This window comes from Sphaeramia orbicularis, chromosome 14 (assembly GCF_902148855.1).
Source record: "Sphaeramia orbicularis chromosome 14, fSphaOr1.1, whole genome shotgun sequence".
Taxonomy (NCBI): Eukaryota; Metazoa; Chordata; class Actinopteri; order Kurtiformes; family Apogonidae; genus Sphaeramia; species Sphaeramia orbicularis.
Genome location: NC_043970.1, coordinates 17,430,972 through 17,450,655, shown reverse-complemented (window position 1 = coordinate 17,450,655; position 19,684 = coordinate 17,430,972). Strand labels below are relative to the sequence as shown.

Here is a 19,684-nt window from a genome sequence, read left to right as displayed (position 1 = left end):
TCCTTTTTGACAGAACACATCATCTTTCCTTCTTGTCCCACAAGTCACTTCATCTGGGCTTTTAAAATGGTGTGCTTCATATCTTGTTCACTGTCACAGCTGGTGTTATTATCATGTTTTGTTGCTCATCTGTACAATAAGCTTTCATTTCTGTCTCTTTATTTCTGCCTTTTTTACCCCCCATCTGCGCTGCCATAATTACACATTACACTTCTCCCAGTCTCATTGTCTGCCACCTCCTAATGTGAATCTTCTCTTCAAATCACCAGGGGGCACAGCGCTCATGTCTGGGAACAGAGTCATGAATATATATATGTATTTTTTGGGATTTGTCAGGTGGGAGAAAATAGAATCTCCTAACCTTTGCAATACTATAATGAAATGGAGCCATTGCATGTAATAAAAAGACTTGAAGATGGGCATTTGCTCAGTAAGTTTGTTTCCCAAACAGACTCGACACTCTTATGTATTTTTGTCTAAGAGTTGGTGATGATGTGATGGGCATGAGTCTGTGTCATCGTCCATTGTAGTTGTACATGTGTGGGCCATTTTGTCCATTCTGTGGCTGAATGTTTTTCCCTTTCAGTGAAGTCATTGAACTCTGCTGGAGATATTTTTCAGTGACAACTGTTTTCTCCTCATCTCTTCTAGCATCAGCTCAGAGACCTGAGGAGGTGATTCAGCGCTACATGGAAGTAGTGGCTGGAGTCCCAGATGAGGTAAACGTTACAGCAGGGGTGTTGGGCCACATACAGTCTAATATGATCTCAAGTGGGCCAGACCTGTAAAATAATACCCTAATAATCTATAAATAATGCCAGCTACAGAGTTTTCTCTATGTTTGAAAAAAAAAAGTAAAATTACATTCTGAAAATGTTTACATCCACAAACTATCCTTTAAATAATGTGAATAACATGCACAATCTGACATTTGTTGAGAAAAATTAATGCAATTTTAACAATATTATGTCTACCATTTACACATGTGTATTACAACTGACATCACGGTGGATCTACAAATGCACAAAACATCTAGTAAAAGATATAATACTACTAACTACAAATTTTTTCTTTAAAATTACAGGTTGTACATGGTTGTTCAGATCATTCACATTTTTTGTGAAAGAAAACTTTCATGCAATTTTACTTTTTTTGCACTAAACCAAAAAAATCTGGAATTGTCATCATTTATAGGTTATTATGATAGTATTTGAAAGGTCAGATTGGTCTGTATGTAGCCCCTGAACTCAATAGATTTTGACACTCTTGACTGTTAATATCTTCAGTGTAATTTTTGTATTTCACAAATTCACCCCACTGGCTGGGTTGGACCCTTTTGGTGGGCCAGTTTGGCCCATGGGCCGTATGTTTGACATGCAGCTTTTTGTTGAGTTGGTTGTAATGAGACTGAATTTTGACCCACCTTTGCCGTGTCTCTGTCAGGATTGTATTATCTGCATGGATCAACTCTCCAATCCATCCGGCTATGAAACGCCGCCAACGGAGGAAGGAGGCCAGAGCATCCTGCCAGAAACTGTGGGCAAATTCATCAAATGTGGACACACCCTGCACATGCTCTGCATGCTTGCCATGTACAACAATGGAACCAAGGTACTGAAGTCTAAACCACCTCTTTGCAGGAAAAGAAACTCTGCTGTTTGTGCAATAAGTGAATGGAATTCATCAGACAATCACTGAAAAGCATTGGTTTACAGCTGTCTGTTCTGTAAACAAATTACTGACGTTATGGCCTGATATTATGATCAGGCAGATGAAAGATGCCTGCAGTTCACCACCACTTGACAACAACATTAGTTCCAGATGATTGACTGTCACTGTGATGCATGAGCTAATATATCTAAAGTTTAGGTCTTGTGAATGCAGATGTTCTAGATGGATGGAGAAACATCATTATCAAGATTACTGTGAATACTCAAAGTCTAAAATCTGCTAAACTTAATTTTAGATCTTGTGTAACCATTTTTTTTATAAACTTGCATTCTGGTTTTGCTTCCAAATGTCCTTCAGCAACTTTTCTATCTGGCCAAAATAAAACAAACGTAAAACCAATAAGCACTAAGGCAGAGTATGTGTTAAAATAGCTTCTTCTAACACCACTTTTATCTAGTATTGGTAAGTGCAGGTTCAACAAGATCTGGTTCACGAACAGAAATAGGTCTTGATTTTCTTTATAATTGTCTTTATAAATTGTCACAACCTGCAGAAAAACTGTGTTTACACGGGCGACAGTGGAAGCAACGTTTGCTGTGTGTGGAATAGCGTGATGTCCCATCTTAATAAAAAATAAGCTCCCCTTTGGAAGTAATAAAATTGTTAGTGCTTGGTTGAAGTGTGCTGCATCTTGTACAAGAAAACACTCTAACAACTTGGAAGAAGGCATTAGAATCACATTGTCTGGAAAACATAAACGTACCATTAAAACCCAGCAGCAAACGCCTGCCTTCACCCAAGCTTCTTCTGGATTCATATCAGGAGCATAATCAACATGTTAAATTGCATTCGTTCATTGTCTAAAAAGAGCTGACATGTGACAAAATGACATGATTTGTTGTAATTGAGATAAATGTGTAAAAAAGTGTGATATCTTGCTTACAACATTTATTTTGGGTATGTTTAGGAACCATGAAATGAAACTATAGTTTAACTGTCATTTATCAGGAGCCTTAGATGCTTTACAAAAACCTGCTTGACAGGATCAGACGGACTTTGACTTGGGGAAAGGGCCAGGATGACAAAACAAAACATCTCATCAGTGGATCAATGCATATTCGATCAGCTTCTACCTGCTTTGTATTGATCACTTTTGTTTAAATGGCCTCATTCTTCTCGTCAGGATGGCAGCCTGCAGTGTCCCTCGTGTAAGACAATCTATGGAGAGAAGACGGGCACCCAGCCCAAAGGCAAGATGGAGATTTACAGCATTGCTCAGTCGCTGCCGGGCCACCCTGACTGTGGGACCATCCAGATCATCTACAGCATACCACCTGGCATCCAGGTACACCATATACACAGCATAATATGTGATTAATTTATGTTCAACATCCTGCTGGATAACAAAAGATGAGCTGAAGGTGTGGGGAAATAAACTGAACTTTCACTGGTAATCATGACTGCAGAAACAACCACCCAAATATCTTGTGGTGGCCCTGAGCTTTTTAATTTTCTTTTTGTGTCCGGTGTAAACATGAGTGAGAAAAAACTGCTACAAATGTTGTATCTAATGCACTAATCTAAAGTTACAAGAGCCAGAATTAGGTTTGTATTGAGCTGCTGCTGTAATGGCGACAATCTCCCCATGCAGTTATTTGATTACTGTACACTGCCCACTGTTCTCTGGCATTTAAACTTTGGATTTTCCTCATTTATCAGTTTGTGTCCTGTTTTATCAGGGTCCGGAGCATCCCAACCCTGGACAGCTGTACACCTGCAGAGGCTTTCCCCGCTTCTGTTTCCTACCGGACAATGACAAGGGCAGGAAGGTAATGTCCACTGTATATATACTGTACAACTGACCAGTAAGGCCCAAACAGGATGGTAACACTTTTTTCTGTGTGTATGCGGCGGTTGGCCTGTAAAGGTCTGTAGTGGTTAGCATGTCCACCACACAGCTGGAAGGTCCCTGGTTCTATTCGGATACTTTCTGTGTTATGTTTTCCTCCTGGTCGTCCTATTTCTGTCACCATTAAAAACAAGTACATATAGGTTAATTCTCCTGTCAGTGTCCCTGACCCCGGTGCAGATGGAGATTTGGAGTTGGTTCCTGAGCGCCTCTAATGGCAGCTCACTGCTCCTAATGGCTGCGATGTGCTAATGCTAGTTATACTAGTGTGTATCAGGCTGGGTGAAATGCAGAGACCCAACTTCCCTTTAAGCAAATCAACCTTCAACTTTTATTAACCTGTTATTTATGGTTGTCGACCTCACCCTTGTCCATGACTGCTGGTTTCCATTTGGGAAAATCCTGTACTGGTCAGTTCAGTGGTCTGCATAGACTTTGTGTAATGCTCTGTCAGTGTGCCACTGTGATTAAATTAAGAACATTTCATGATAATTATAAGTTGTGTTGTTTTCCATGGTGAATTAGCATCTCATTTCCTGCTCGTAACTGCAGCTGTACACTTGAGCTTCTATAAAATAATCTCTGATGTAATTTACTATTGGAAAATTGGATTCAATTGTTCCAGTTGTAGTTTATCTATGCCTCACACTCGCCACAGTCCCTGGTGAGACGCTCCCTGTACAACAAGGATTGAAATATTAAAATATCCAAACTGAGAACGGGGGCTGCTGCCTGTTTGCATTGTTCAGCCAGAGCACAAGTGACAGCAGTAAATCAGTGGACAACATCACTCATTACCATCAGTTAGGCAGCTTCTCTGTTGTGATTAGCTGCACACAACACAGTCCCTTTTAAGCTGAATGATTTGTTTGTTGACAGTGTTGTGTTGCACTGGCTGCATCGCACTGACAACAGACCACACTGCTGCTCAGACTGTGAAGTCTTCAGCTGGGTATCACCGCTACGAAGGCTGACCTTTGAAAAATAACCTCTGGACCCGCAGTACCTGAGTCATTTTCCAGCTCAGCTCCTCTCTTTCATCACAGCTGTCGACTGCATCCTAAATGTTTTTCAGTCTGACCTGAACCGCGGAGACCACCTGAGCCAGGTCCTTTGCAATGACAGAACATGGGTTTACACATTACAAACGATTCTGTGTCAGACCTGGTTTTCTTTGTGACAAATCAAATCATTGTCACAAATAGCAGTTTATTTCCCAAAACCCAAAGTGGTATCAGTCATAATCCAAATATTTCATAGATTATTATAAGATTAGAGTTGCAGTGCATGTTGGCTGAGATAAATCCAATGGTATTTTTGTAACTGTCTAATTTTGTTGGTGTATGAGTGTGTGTGTGAATGGGTGAATGTGAGGAATTGTAAAGTACTTGGGCACCATGAAGGTGTAGAAAATGCACTATATAGTTCAGGTCCATTTACCATTTTAATAGATTTTACTCAGTAATCCGTTCAATCTATTTTTTAGCAAACTCACCAAAGACCTGATGGTTTCCAGGTGTCTAATGGGGGAGTTTTCTGATTTTTCTGGTCTGGTACACCTATAGTTAATGTGGGTTTAAAGTAGATTAGATACTATGCCACCTGCAAGTTGTAATAATATGCAGAAAGACTTTAAAGTCACTGATTTTAATCCTTGGTTAAAACAAAGAGTTCAAAGCCAAATGTGATGGAACTTAAAATGGTCTAATTGATTAATTTTGCATTTTAAAAGCTGCAATTATCCCAAAATGTTTATAATTCTGTAACTCTGAACTGCCTTTTATTATTTTGATCATGTATTTTACTGTGTTTCCTTTCCTTTATGTACTTGTATATAAAATAATGCCTTTACTCGGGAGATTCTTCAAGTGTTAGAGATTGGAAAAAAAAAAATCTCGGTTTGTGAAAAGGTAGAGCAGTTGCAGAGCCTGTAAGGGTTAGAACATCCTACCCACAAGTTCAGACGTAGCCTAGTTGGACACAGTTTGCATCAGCTGAAATAATTCCAACATATTTATGGATGTGTTAGGACTTAAATCCATATTTACCTTAAATCTTGCACTTAACCTCAGTGTCTGCAGCTCCAGAGTAGTTGTATATCTCGGAGGATGTGGAGGAGGGAATTATACCTGCTATTTGTTTCTGCAGTGCATTTTGTGGTGGATTACACATTACAGAGTTGGCAGTAAATATATGGGCTTAGATAAGTTTCCAGTAATAGATGGCTGTTATACCCTCTGGTTTCAATCCACTTTCAACACTCATTGTCATTTGTGTATTTGCAGAAGCTGTAAACTTGTGACTAATCAAATCTTCTCTTAGTTCATGGACCTTTTTGTTATTGTTTGGCAGTTAAAGCTATACCGTATGATGTGGCATTTTTACACTTTTCTTTTGTCATCTTAAAATGCTCCTAAGTGTGTGGTCAAACTAAAATGGAAAAGAAATCCACCAGGTATTGAAACTCAAAATGTTTAATTCTCATATATTTAATAAAAGTCTGACCAATCATTTTTGTCGGTCCGAATAAAATAATTGGCCCGAACCTGGCTGAGCTTTCCTGTCAATCATCCATTACTGCCGTCCGCATGCCGATCCTATTATCGCTGTCTCACATCCGTAGTTGTCCCTCTGAATCTGACGCTTCATTCGCGCTGCTTCTTCCTGTCACTGACCACAGTCTACTGTCTAGGATGTGAATGGATAGAAACTGACATGCACATGTGGAAGGGAAAAAACCGGATTTATTAACAGAAACGACAACTGAGGGGAAGAAACAGGAGTCTGATGAATGAAGGATGGAGATAAAAGTCCGGAAGTCAGCTGTACTGGACTGAACAGGTCTGCATAAAGCTCAGCTTTTATGATGGTGGGACTCATACAGGTATAATTACATGGTGTCACACAATGTAAGATGATGTAGGATGATAATTGTATGGACTATGAAACTTCAAATGTCCATGGAAAATTCGCGGAGGCCGCGCGTTCACAGTGCGCGCGCCCATCCCGTGGGCACTGCAGTGAAGACACTGACCCAGTACTGCACAGACCAGGTCTACTGATGGAACAGGAGCCACGGGCCCGCGGCAGGTGGATGATGCATCTGATTACTGAGGGAGGGGTCCGCGGACACGTCAAAACGGACCGGATCTCCGCCTCTGCTTCCTCCTCTGTTTTCATCGCGCATCAGATTAGAGGAGGAGAGAGGAGGCAGAGGGAAGGGGGCGGAGCTTTGGAGAGAGGCGGGTTGTTCATGTTCAAACTTTTACTAAGTGCTGTGAGAAATGCCACATTGGTAGGTATAGCTTTAATGCCTTAAAGTCTTTGACTCGTTGGTCCCAGGGCAGGGTCAGGCCTGTGTAGTATCTGATAGTGCTGCTCAGTTAATGCAGAAACAGGCCTGGTAATCATGGGATGGGAGTGTATGCACTTTATGTAATGTACTATAATGGGTGTGAGTATGCACTTTATGTGACTACATGTCACAATGCACTTACGTACTTTTTTTTTTTTTTTTTACCTTTTTAATGCCTTTTCAAACATCCTAATTTTGTTAATGTCTCTTTTGTCGGCCACAGGGACTGGAGATGGAAATTATCTAAAAAGCTACTAGTCTTTTTTGTTTGTTTATTTATTTGTCAGGGACCATGTACATAGAACATTAAAACAGGAAGTGGATGCGTCACTTTCTCTGACAATACTTTGTCAGATTAGACTGAATTTCATACCAGTGTTGTTAATTAACATTACATCTCCATCATGATACCAAACATTAACACAGGTTTAGTCTTTAACCAAACTCTCCAGTGTAGGTTTTGGATCCTGACTAACAGTTTGGTAGAATACCCAGTAATGCATTTTTATCCTTTGCACTGTACAGCACTTTTTTTTTTTTTTTTTTTAAAAAGGAGTGATATTTTGCTTTTATGAATGGAGTCATGCATTTTAAAACATTTCCCTGTGGTCTACATAAACTGTAAATGTTATCTCTGGGTCTGAATTCTTCATTAATTCAACTCCACAGGTCCATCTTCAACCCTATTTCTGAGTAATGACACCAGAAAGGTTGTTTTGAGTGCTGGCCCTTTAAATGCAAATGAGCCACTTCATGCCCCACCCCCTCCAGGTTGTTGACTGTGCTGCTCTGTCCTGTTCAGTGACTTGTGTTTGTTAATACAACCAACAACTGAACATTTTAAGTAATCGGCTTGAAGTTTGGACATATTTTCAGTATGAACTACAACCGCTGCTGCTGACAAACAATTATGGCGTACTCGGAGAAATGTTTGTCAGAAGTCGTGACGTAACTACTTATACACGTAACAAATTAAGAAGGAATTAAAACAGGTTGTAGAAATCCACTAGATTTTTGCCAAAATGAATATAAAGATAGCTTTGCAGCACCTGGAGGGTTCAAATACAAAGTTTTGAACTACTAGTGTCCAATACACAAATAAATGTACCAAAGATTAATAAAAGTGGGTTTAAAAAATATGATGCCTTTAAGTAAAGCTGTGAAACTCTTGTCCCTACAAAGGACATTCCTTAAAACAAAGATACAAAAAAAAAAATATCTGAAAAAGCTGTTGCATTATGCCGTTTCCAGTCAAGAGAGTAGCCAACACTTTTACTCTCCTGGGTCTCAAGGATGTGGGAGGTGTTTGAGGATCTCTTCACTGACATTTCCTTGGTCTCTGTTGTGAAGGTGCTAGAGCTGCTGAAGGTGGCGTGGATGCGTCGCCTCATTTTCACCGTGGGAACGTCTAGCACCACCGGAGAGCCCGACACAGTAGTGTGGAATGGAATCCACCACAAAACCGAGATGATGTCCAACCTGTCCGGCCACGGTTACCCCGACCCCAACTATCTGGACAATGTTCTGTCTGAGCTGGCCTCTCAGGGCGTGACGGAGGACTGCCTCAAAGCACCCAGCAGCAGCAGCAGCAGCTAGGTCACAGCTCAGAACTTCACACACTTCCACTCACTACTGACCTCTGAGAAAAACCCCTCTAAAGCCACCTGTGTGACCTGTCGGCGGTCACGCATCCTGTCTGTGTTTACGTTAAATGTCAGCATCCGCCAACAGAGTGAGCAAACGGGAGGAGGGAGCTGGATGAAATTGAACCGGAAGGATGCGCTCGCTGATAAAGACTCGTGCTCCCACTCATCACATACGGAACACGCAGGAAAACATGGCTCCTCCTGCTCTGAGCTTCTTTTAAAAAAAAGAAAAAAAAAAAAAACTACACCACAAACTGCACATTGTCTGTTGTTGTTCATGTGTATCCCCTTATCAGGCACCATAACAGTGGCAGCTTACTTTGGGGATAAAAATCTCATGAAGCACTTTAGTTCTTACAGTGCATTTAGCTGGACGATTTCCGGGTGAAGGGCAGGTGATTTGTTTAATTGGGAGGTAATGCAATTGAGATGTTTCTGCTAAAAACCTTCGCATTTAGCACAAGGACACACTGAAACCTCTAGTAGCAAAATGACTATATATTAGCCTATCGGACAAGTAAAGGCAATACTGTTGTAAATATTAAAAAAAAGAACAAAACAAATAATGTAAAGAAAAAAAAGCAACAAGTTGTGTCCACAGATACAAGTTGGGGAGAATACACTGAGATTAATGTGCTCCTAAGTTGTGTATTTTCTAACATTTAACACTACTACTACTAATCTACACTCACAGTCAATGAAAACTTTGAGACCATGTTTTTGACATAATTTTTATTTTGAAACCCTAAACTGGAATTTTTTCTTATGAATCATTTGTTTAGGATATTGGCATACAGAAACAAAAATCTAAAGTTTCAAGAATAATTTCAAAACAAAAAAAACTCAAGAAAAGAAAATGGCACCTGCCAAACACAAAGTCACAACAGTAGCGGTCCTGGTTGGGAGTTGTCACTCTCTCTCTCCCTGGATGCGGTCTATGGTCAACAGAGCCTGTCGTGTTGTGGCATTCAGCCAGGTTTCTGATTGTGGGTTGGGAACAGCCCATACATAGGCCTGGCTATATCACTGGCGCTCAAACCAGCCTCCACCATACCCAGTGCCCGGAGACGTTGTTCATGTGATAGATGTGGCATTAGGGTGGTCCAACAATCATGGTAAAAAATAAAGTTTCAGATAACCTCAGTTAGAAGCCTGCATTAGGTTTTGGCATTCAAAAGATGATTTAGGGAAAAAAAATTGGAAGAAAAAGGAGATGTTTTAGAGGTTGCACAAAGTCTCTACATCAGAGCATGGTTTGAAGCCCCATCACCAGCGAAAGCCCCTGCAAATGATTTGGCATTCCTTAAAAAGCTGTCACAGTATGAAAATTGAGTTGTCAAGAAAGTAGTCTTAACAGCTTTGGGCCGACATCTTTGGTACTTGAGTGAAGAATTGGTTGGCCTGGCATTCTTGGACTCCTGTGTGACACAAGAGCAGAAGCAGCTGATGGTTCACAACATGATGGAAAACGATGGTTCAGAGGTTCCACTAAAGCGTTGGGATGCCCTTAATCAAGCAGATTTTGAAGGGAAGCAGATCAGTGATTTTGTCACCACCAGCACCATGCATTTCTTTGAAACTTTGGATCTGCCACAAACATTCTTCAGAATTCCTCCAGAAGACTGGGCTGATGATGAAGACTTTCAGAAGGCTGCTCAAATTGTGCATTCCAGAAAAGTTGTCAATGATGTTGCTGAAAGAGGGGTGAAGCTTATTCAAGACTTCAGCTGTAGCCGAACAAAAAATGAAGATCAGAAACAGTACTTGCTCCAAGTTGTCAAAGAACACAGGAACATTTTTTGTAATTTCAATAAAGCAACAGTGGTTGCTGGACTTTCTAAGTAACATTTTTATGCGAGTTGCAGTTTGATTTGAGAATAAAATTACAAATTATTCTAATATGACTTATTCATTTAGCTAGTTATGTTATAGTATATAGAGCAATCTTCACATGTCTTGTGCAGCCTCTAAATATTAATTAATTTGCATAAAATTTGGACCTAAGTAATTTGGCCAGATATGGAACCAAATGCAGGGTTCTAATCCAGAGAATCTTCAGAAATTTTTTTTTGGACCACCCTAACGTGGCATGATGCACCATTCACTGGACTAACAATGGTGGCCTTTTTTTTAAATTGTGCAGATACCCACTGAGTATTGCTCAGAGTGTATTTGGTCCACTTTTGCAAAGAGACCAATTCATGTGCAATGAACCGTGACAACATGACAACTCATCATTATCTCAACTACCCGAGCACTAAGTCATCAATAAATCCACAATGAATAATTACAACCCCCCTACAAGTAGAAATATGCAGACATTTCTACCTCAAAGTTTCTATTGACTGTCAGTATAATTTGACCATCTGTTGTTATATTTTTTTCCTTCCTTTGATAAGCAGATGTCTAATGTGCTCCCATGGGAACATTTCTATATGCAGTAACTGCACCCGTGGGCATTCTGCAAGGCATTGTTTTTGTTAGTTAATACGTTCCAGTTCGTGAGGCCATGTACTGTATGTCAGAAAGGGACAGTGATGTGACGGAGAATAAACAGAAGCTCTGGATAAAAACATTTCTACAGTGTGACAATCAAAGTCATCCGGCGTGTGTGGATTACGCATGATGACGAGCCCGTCGGCTGCAGACTAGCCTCCACCTCCTGTATACACCTGCGTTGTTTTGCTCACAGTACTGCAGCACAGTTGATGAATTGACATGTAAACAAGCAACACTGGGGAAAAAAGTCTCTGCAATAAAGAAACAATAGAAAACCCATCCTGCCTCTTTGTTCGGTGATTTTTTTTTTTTTTCATGTAGAATTTGGTGATGTGCACAAAAAAAATCATGCTGTATTTTAAGATAGATAGTAATGTAATTCTTGGTCGCTTTTATGTTTCATTACATGTTCAATTTATAGTCATACAATGAGCAACAAAATGCAATCTAGCATGTAGCCAGAAGTACAATAAGCAGCAAATGTAGAACATACAGAATTAACCCATAAAGACCCAAACAGCCACTGACAACCAAAACCATCTACTGATCTAAACTGTTTAATACCTGTTGATCCACTCATCCTATCAACACATGTAAATATTTGGTGCAAAGTGCAGTTATTCATCTTTTCATGGTGATCAGATATGACCCATTTGGATGTTCAGAGGCTTTGTAGTTACCGTGGAAACACCGTCATCTTCTACAACATTGATTGACCAATAAAACCCATGGAATTGGATCAATGACAGTGGATGGAGACACTGGGTTTATGTTTAGTTAATGATATTTTTGCAGAAAAAGTCACTTTTTCTTCAATTTTCTCTGTTTTTGATATAATAACCCTCAACTTTTATCTGTTTATGAACATCTACATGACCAGTAGATTTAATATAGGAAAATACCTGATTTTCACTGAAAGAAATGCAAAAAACAAACAACAAACAACAAACAAAAAAACTGGCTAATTTTGTAATGAATGGTGATAAACATTTAAGAAAGAAAAATTAATTTGTGAACTGTCCTAAAAGTTGCACTGAGTCTTTATGGGTTAATATGTACAACAGGCCTAATACAGGGGTTGGACAAAATAATGGAAACACCTTAAAACATCAACAAAATATAATTTAATATGGTAGGTCCGCCTTTTGCGGCAATTACAGCCTCAATTCTCCGAGGTATTGATTCATACAACTTGTGAATTGTTTCCAAAGGAATTTTAAGCCATTCTTCAGTTAGAATACCCTCCAACTCTTTTAGACGATGGCGGTGGAAATCGACGTCTTACTTGAATCTCTAAAACTGACCATAAATGCTCAATAATGTTGAGGTCTGGGGACTGTGCCGGCCATACGAGATGCTCAACTTCATTAGAATGTTCCTCATGCCATTCTTTAACAATTCTAGCTGTATGGATTGGGGCATTATCATCTTGAGGTGAAGGTGTTTCCATTATTTTGTCCAACCCCTGTATATGTAGACGTAAGTTGTAGTGCTGAATTCTACTCCCTGCCGAAAACTGCTCCCCTTCCTAAAACAGCCATGATTAGGGCAATGTGCACCAAATTCACCCTGTCACAACTTTTCTCCTTTCTGACTGTAGGGTATGAAATTAATTGTGAATTATTCAACCTCTTAACACCATCATAGCTGTGTAGCAATTAACTAATGAATAATATTGCAAGATATTGCAGTTATGTTTTTTATCTGGTTAATATTAAAGAATGTGCAAACTGTAAGGTATAAAACTTTCTAAAGTTAAATCTTAGATACACAACACAAAATAATATAACAATAAAAACAGATATCGCGGTTGGGGATGCAGTTTTCGGCACCAGATATTGCCGAAAACTGCATCCCCATTACAATAAGCTTGGCGAAGCTACAGGGGTGAAATGACTTTAGCAGCACACATTTGGAGCTTCTGGTGTGACGGTGAATTTGGTTCACTTTGTCCTCTTCATGGTTGATTTAGGAAGGGGGAGCTGTTTTCGGCAGCTGCTGCATGATGCAGTTTTCGGCAGGGAGTAGAATTCGGCACAACAAGTTCTGTGGACAAATACACAGAATTAGTGCGAAGGACGTAACGTGCATGAGAGTAAGTTAACAGTTCAGAGTGAAATAGTGCAAAAGATTGCATTCATGAAAGTGTAATTGATTACTCAGTCCAGTGTGCAAGATACAGTTCAATGCTTTACAATGTGAACTCTCCTGGCAGATAATAAGTGTCCATACATGCACACACAGTCAGACTGGTAAACATTTGGGAGAAACACTTTTATTTGATGCAGCAAATCAGAACATTTTAACTTCTGCACATCTTTAACATGTCATGTGTCAGGCTGCTAGTCTGGTACCATGTAACACATCATGGTCGTTAAATGTTTATGACTTGACCTTTAGCCTCTTGAGGAGAAGACTGCATTTTTATTGCATATTTAACCTTTATTTAACCAGGAAGAGCATGTAGAGTTTAAAAAAAATCTATGTTTTTAACAGTTTTTTGGCCAAGACCAGCAAGATAGCAGAACAATACTGAACGGAAAGCACACATTAGGACAATAATTTCATCACAGAAAACACAAATCAACAAATAATCAAGTATTTCACAGAAAATAATTAATATACAACTGAAATCAGGTAAAACATCTATAAGTACATTTCTGCCTCTGAGTCATTAAAAATCTCTTTACCTAATGAGATTAATGAGATCAGTTATTTAAAACTATCTGAACCAGAAGATCCTTAAAGGTCCCATATTATGCTATTTTTCAGTCACGTCATATAGGTCTCAGAAGCCCAAAAACATAGTATTTAAGTTTGTTCGCCCCAAAATCATCCTTTGTTCGGAGTTTCAGCGGTTGAAAAAGTCACTCTCACCAGCCCTCCTCAGAACAGGCTGTTTCTGGGCCTGCTTCCGGGTATGCAAATGAACGCATCTGTCCACGCCCACTCCCCCTCCTCTCTTTGGGAGAGGACGCGGCTTCCGCTAGCGGTACTATGCGCTAATGTTGACTGTGAAGCCGTGGCTCGTCGGGACGCAGTAGTTCAGCCATACCAGTTCAATACACACGTCTCAGACAGAACGTCTTTCCAAACACTGGCTTTCTTTGCTTTGAGGCGTGATTGAGCCCCGACGGAAAACGGCGGTGTTGTGTCGGGTTCGTGGACCTGACACGGAAAGACGCCTGCCGCCACTAATACAGGCAGCTAACAACAAGCTTGATGCTAACTATACTGATGCCAACCACAAAAGGCCCGTGTTCAAAGTAGTTCTGTTGAATGTCTCTTGATATTATCAGCTCTTGCATGTTAACGGGGACGCAAACGTTAGCAGCAGTAACCGAGCTACAGGGGTTGGACAAAATAATGGAAACACCTTCACCTCAAGATGATAATGCCCCAATCCATACAGCTAGAATTGTTAAAGAATGGCATGAGGAACATTCTAATGAAGTTGAGCATCTCGTATGGCCGGCACAGTCCCCAGACCTCAACATTATTGAGCATTTATGGTCAGTTTAGAGATTCAAGTAAGACGTCGATTTCCACCACCATTGTCTCTAAAAGAGTTGGGAGGGTATTCTAACTGAAGAATGGCTTAAAATTCCTTTGGAAACAATTCACAAGTTGTATGAAATCAATACCTCGGAGAAACTGAGGCTGTAATTGCCGCAAAGGCGGACCTTACACCCTATTAAATTATATTTTGTTGATTTTTAAGGTGTTTCCATTATTTTGTCCAACCCCTGTATGTTAGCTGCCATGCCTAACGTTAGACGTTACACATCAGCAACCACCCAGCTTATCCGTAATGTAGGGTTATGCAGTAAAGATACAAAAAATGAGAAGAACTTACATCTCCCACACTTGTACTTGGGTCACGAAGCGTTGGTACTGCGTCCTACTTGATTCGGAGTCTTTCTGCTGAGCCGGTGTGGGATAAAATACGGACCTTGTAAAATTTGGACCTATTTGGAATTTGCGCATGCGCGAGCGCAGCCTTACCGGATGTCAGGTTCAGCGAACCCCTAACCCCTAACCCTGACCCTAACCCCTAACCCTAACCCAACCCAAAAGCGCACAATTCTAATCGCAGGTACTTATTTCATAAGCCTCGCTGATCCTGACATCTGGTAAGGCTGCGCTCGCGCATGCGCAAATTCCAAATGGGTCCAAATTTTACAAGGTCCGTATTTTATGCCACACCTGAGCTGTATGGGCCCATGTTCCAAAAACACTCGTCCGTGAAATGCCGGGTACACACATACAAGTGTTTGAGAATGTTGTTTGGTACATGACCATCAAAGATATAATCCAGCCACTTTTTACGGAGAGGCTCGGAAGTGGGGAGCAAAAATAAACTATCGTGTTGGTGTGTGGAGCCAACAACACCACAATTTGCGTGTCTCGCCTTCGCCATGTTTGTTGTCCAAGAGGTACTTTGCCAGGGTGGGGCTCACCTTTTCATGCAGGGTGGGGGCACAGTCAGGGGTGAGGAGTTAAATCCGCTTATTTCGTCATAAGCGGACCCAACTCAAACCGTTTGAGCAGGCATTTTCCACAAAATGTGGTGTAGCAAAGCAGGGAGGAAACAGACAGTTTTCAAATTCGACCTCATAATGAGGCTACTGCAACACCACACTACTATAAGAAAACTTTCACAAAGTGAGATTTGCGTAATATGGGACTTTAACAGTTCAGAGTGAAATAGTGCAAAAGATTCCATTCATGAAAGTGTAATTGATTACTCAGTCCACTGTGTAAGATGCAGTTCAGTGCTTTACAATGTGAACTCTCCTGGCAGATAATAAGTGTCCATACATGCACACAGAGTCAGACTGTGGTAAACATTTGGGAAAAGCACTTTTATTTGAGGCAGCAAATCAGAACATTTTAACTTCTGCACATCTTTAACATGTCATGTGTCAGGCTGCTAGTTTGATACCATGTAACACATCATGGCTGTTAAATGTTAATGACTTGACCCGTAGCCTCTTGAGGAGAAGATTGCATTTTTATTGCATATTTAACCTTTATTTAACCAGGAAGAGCATGTAGAATTTAAAAAAAAAAAAATCTGTTTTCAGCCGTTTTAGATAGCAGAACAATAGTAAACGAAAAGCATACATTGGGACAATAATTTCATCACAGAAAACACAAATCAACAAATAATCAAGTATTTCACTAAAAATAATTAATATACAACAGAAATCAGGTATGAAATTTTCAGGGTTTGTTGGAAATGGGCCCCCCCGTGGGCCCCCCCACCCCCGATCACCACCAAAATTTAATCATTTCTTCCTTATCCCATTTCCAACAAACCCTGAAAATTTCATCAAAATCTGTCCATAACTTTTTGAGTTATGTTGCACACTAACGGACAGACAAACAGACAAACAAACAAACAAACAAACCCTGGCAAAAACATAACCTCGTTGGCGGAGGTAATAAATAAAAACTATACTCAAATATTTGACATAAAACTAGAAGCACTCGGAGAGCGCAGACCTCCGCCAAGGCTGATCAGTGCCCCCCCCTGTGGCCCCCCCCCGATCACCACCAAAATTTAATCATTTCTTCCTTATCCCATTTCCAACAAACCCTGAAAATTCATCCAAATCTGTGTTGAGTTATGTTGCACACTAACGGACAGACAAACAGACAGACAGACAAACAAACAAACAAACCCTGGCAAACATAACCTCCTTGGCGGAGGTAATCATGTCTTTTACATGGTGTTTTCTCCCCTAAAGTGTGGTAATCAAAACACAGTTATCATGATAATTAAAATTTAAACGCTAATACTAACTGTCTGCCAATTTTACCCGTGGGTTTATCGTTATACCGGTAATCATTACATTCCCTAGAAGATACAATTCCAAAACCAATGAAAACTATAACAAAGGTATTTATGTCTGGACTATAACAATAAAGATATAAACAAACAACATCCAGCTATTATTTAGGTATAAACTATGTGGTCTCATCCTACATGTTGTTTGAAAATACACTTCGAATAACAAATTGCACTGAGGTCCGAGGGCCAGCTCCAGCTTGTGGTACCTAAGACCAGACTTAAAACCAGGGGGGACAAGGCTTCCTCTGTGGTCGGCCCCAGACTCTGGAATGCCCCCCCCCCCCCCCAAGGTTCTAATAGTTTTGGATTTTCATTATAGTTTAGTTTTAGTTTTGACTTTTTGTTCTTTAATTCAGTTCGTTTTAATTCGTTTTTACAGCAGGTTTGCTTGTTTTTATTAGTTTTTTTTTTTCTAAATGCTTAGTTTTAGTTTAATTTTAGTTTTTTTTTTTTTTAATATATCTTTTCTCTTCTTCTCCGTCGTATTCACATAAATCCCAGACAGGACTCTGCTGCTTTCTCCCAACTTTAGTCTCCATGTTTCCAGGTAGAGTGGGGACCAGAAGACGACTGGAAACCACAAGTGACCACAAGTGACGGAGCGTCAAGTGTCGTATGGTGACAGCAGATAAAATTGCTAGAGCGAAATAAATCAGTTTCTTATCAATCTGACATTGACAAAGACGAAAGCAAAGGGAATTTTATCCATAATTTTTATCCATTTTAGTTAGTTTTGTAAACACACAATACAGTTTCAGTTATTGTTTTTTTCTTTTAATTACAGTTTTTATTTATTTCAGTTAATGAAAATGTTTTTTCAATTCTAGTTTTCATTTTGTTAGTTTTCGTTAACAATAATAACCTTGGCCCCCCCGACATCTGAACAGCCCCCACGGTGGAGTGTTTTCAGTCTCATCTTAAGACCCACTTTTATTCTGTGGCTTTTAATCACGTGTGAGTTGTGTGGTCCACTGTGTCTTCTATCTATCTATCTATCTATCTATCTATCTATCTATCTATCTATCTATCTATCTATCTATCTATCTATCTATCTATCTATCTATCTATCTATCTATCTATCTATCTATCTCGTTCTATCTATCTATCGTTCTATCTATCGTTCTATCGTTCTATCTATCGTTCTATCTATCGTTCTATCGTTCTATCGTTCTATCTATCGTTCTATCAATCGTTCTATCAATCAATCGTTCTATCGTTCTATCTATCGTTCTATCTATCGTTCTATCATTCTATCTATCGTTCTATCTATGTCTGTCTGTCGTCTGTCTGTATCTATCTATCTATCTATATTGATTTTATTACTTTTTAACTATTTGATTTTGTGTTATTTAGAGCATTCCTGTAGTTTTATGTACATACTTATTGTTTTTAGTATTTCTCTTAATTGTTTTATTGTTTGTATGATGTGCAGCACTTTGGAAATGTTCTTGTTGTTTAAATGTGCTATATAAATAAAGTGGATTGGATTGGATTGGAAAATGTACTTGTATGCCTGAAAAAGTTAATATATTGGCCTGATTATTCAATTTGCCTCTTATTGATCGTCATATCTTGCGTTCGTCTGTACCATCATAGATTATGTTGTTGAGAAGAAGTGAGTCTGTGCATCCACAGATGTTATCGGGAACATGAAGTCAATCATAGCCTTGGCCTCAGTGAGAACATCAGCAATAAAGCATATACACTAGAGAGGGCAGGATCTCAACAACACTTGGCTGTGCTTGGCTTTAGAGGAGCGTGTACTTCAGTGCAGATCACAGAGCCCAGAGGTCATGATGAACTCATGCAGTGTATGGGTGTAGACTATAAAACAGCCCAAACAAACAAAAAAAAAGAGAGAGATAGAGAGATGACATAAAGCAGAATGTTGAAAAATAAAGATTATAATGTCAGGACACTATCACATGGCTGGTTGCAAGGGCTGAGGTTAACCCCATTATCATTTCATAATTTGAGTCAATAAATGGCTGTACCTTGCTCACGAAAAGTTAGATGTAGACTGAAATTGTTCTGGAAGTCAACAAACATCCATGTTCACCTTCACAAATAAATACAAACCTCTGAAAGGTTCTGTCTGGGATACACAATAAAAACACTGCACTTTACAGTAGTTTTTTGTTTTGATTTCTGGTAAATTCACCTCTTCTTACATGAAGTGAAACTAAAACAGTGACTTTAAATAAACCAGATAGAATTTGAGGCCTTCTTGAATAAAATTACATGTGACACCTGATGCTGATCAATATTAAAGGTTACAAAAACTAAATGAATTACAAAAGGTCACATTTACCAAAACCTGTTCCAAGCATCTGAGGCCAAAACAGGATGCAGACACAACTGTAGTCACTAATTTCATGATTTAGTCACATTCTTCTTCTTCTTCTTCTTCTTCTTCTTCTTCTTCTTCTTCTTCTTCTTCTTCTTCTTCTTCTTCTTCTTCTTCTTATTATTATTATTATTATTATTATTATTATTATTATTATTATTATTATTATTCATTTTATCTTTGTCATTACCTTTAAAACTTACTCACTTTAAAAGCTAAAAATCAAGTTAGAAATCTAGGGGTAATAATGGACCCAGACCTAAAATTTAACAGTCACATTAAATCAATAACATCATCAGCCTTTTACCATCTCAAAAACATCGCTAGAATCAAAGGTTTACTGTCTAAACCAGTCTTAGACAGACTTATTCCTGCATTTATCTCTAGCAGGTTAGACTAC

At 39.4% G+C, this 19,684-nt stretch overlaps 1 protein-coding gene and 1 long non-coding RNA gene across 2 annotated transcripts in view; one reads left to right on the top strand and one right to left on the bottom strand.

Annotated features, from left to right (window-relative positions):
* The window catches only part of dtx2 (deltex 2, E3 ubiquitin ligase), a 21,086-nt gene extending 11,924 nt beyond the window's left edge, over nucleotides 1-9,162 (top strand). Inside the window, 5 exon segments of the mRNA XM_030154386.1 lie at nucleotides 652-719; nucleotides 1,444-1,611; nucleotides 2,855-3,016; nucleotides 3,411-3,500; nucleotides 8,286-9,162. Of these exon segments, the coding sequence (XP_030010246.1) occupies nucleotides 652-719; nucleotides 1,444-1,611; nucleotides 2,855-3,016; nucleotides 3,411-3,500; nucleotides 8,286-8,531 (734 nt within the window). The 3' untranslated portion in view covers nucleotides 8,532-9,162.
* The window catches only part of LOC115433135 (uncharacterized), a 22,235-nt gene extending 2,551 nt beyond the window's left edge, over nucleotides 1-19,684 (bottom strand). The window contains exons 1-2 of the long non-coding RNA XR_003937310.1: nucleotides 19,488-19,684; nucleotides 11,618-11,623 (exon numbers count right to left, since the gene is read on the bottom strand). This is a non-coding gene — a long non-coding RNA (uncharacterized LOC115433135). The remainder of the gene's footprint in view (nucleotides 1-11,617; nucleotides 11,624-19,487) is intronic.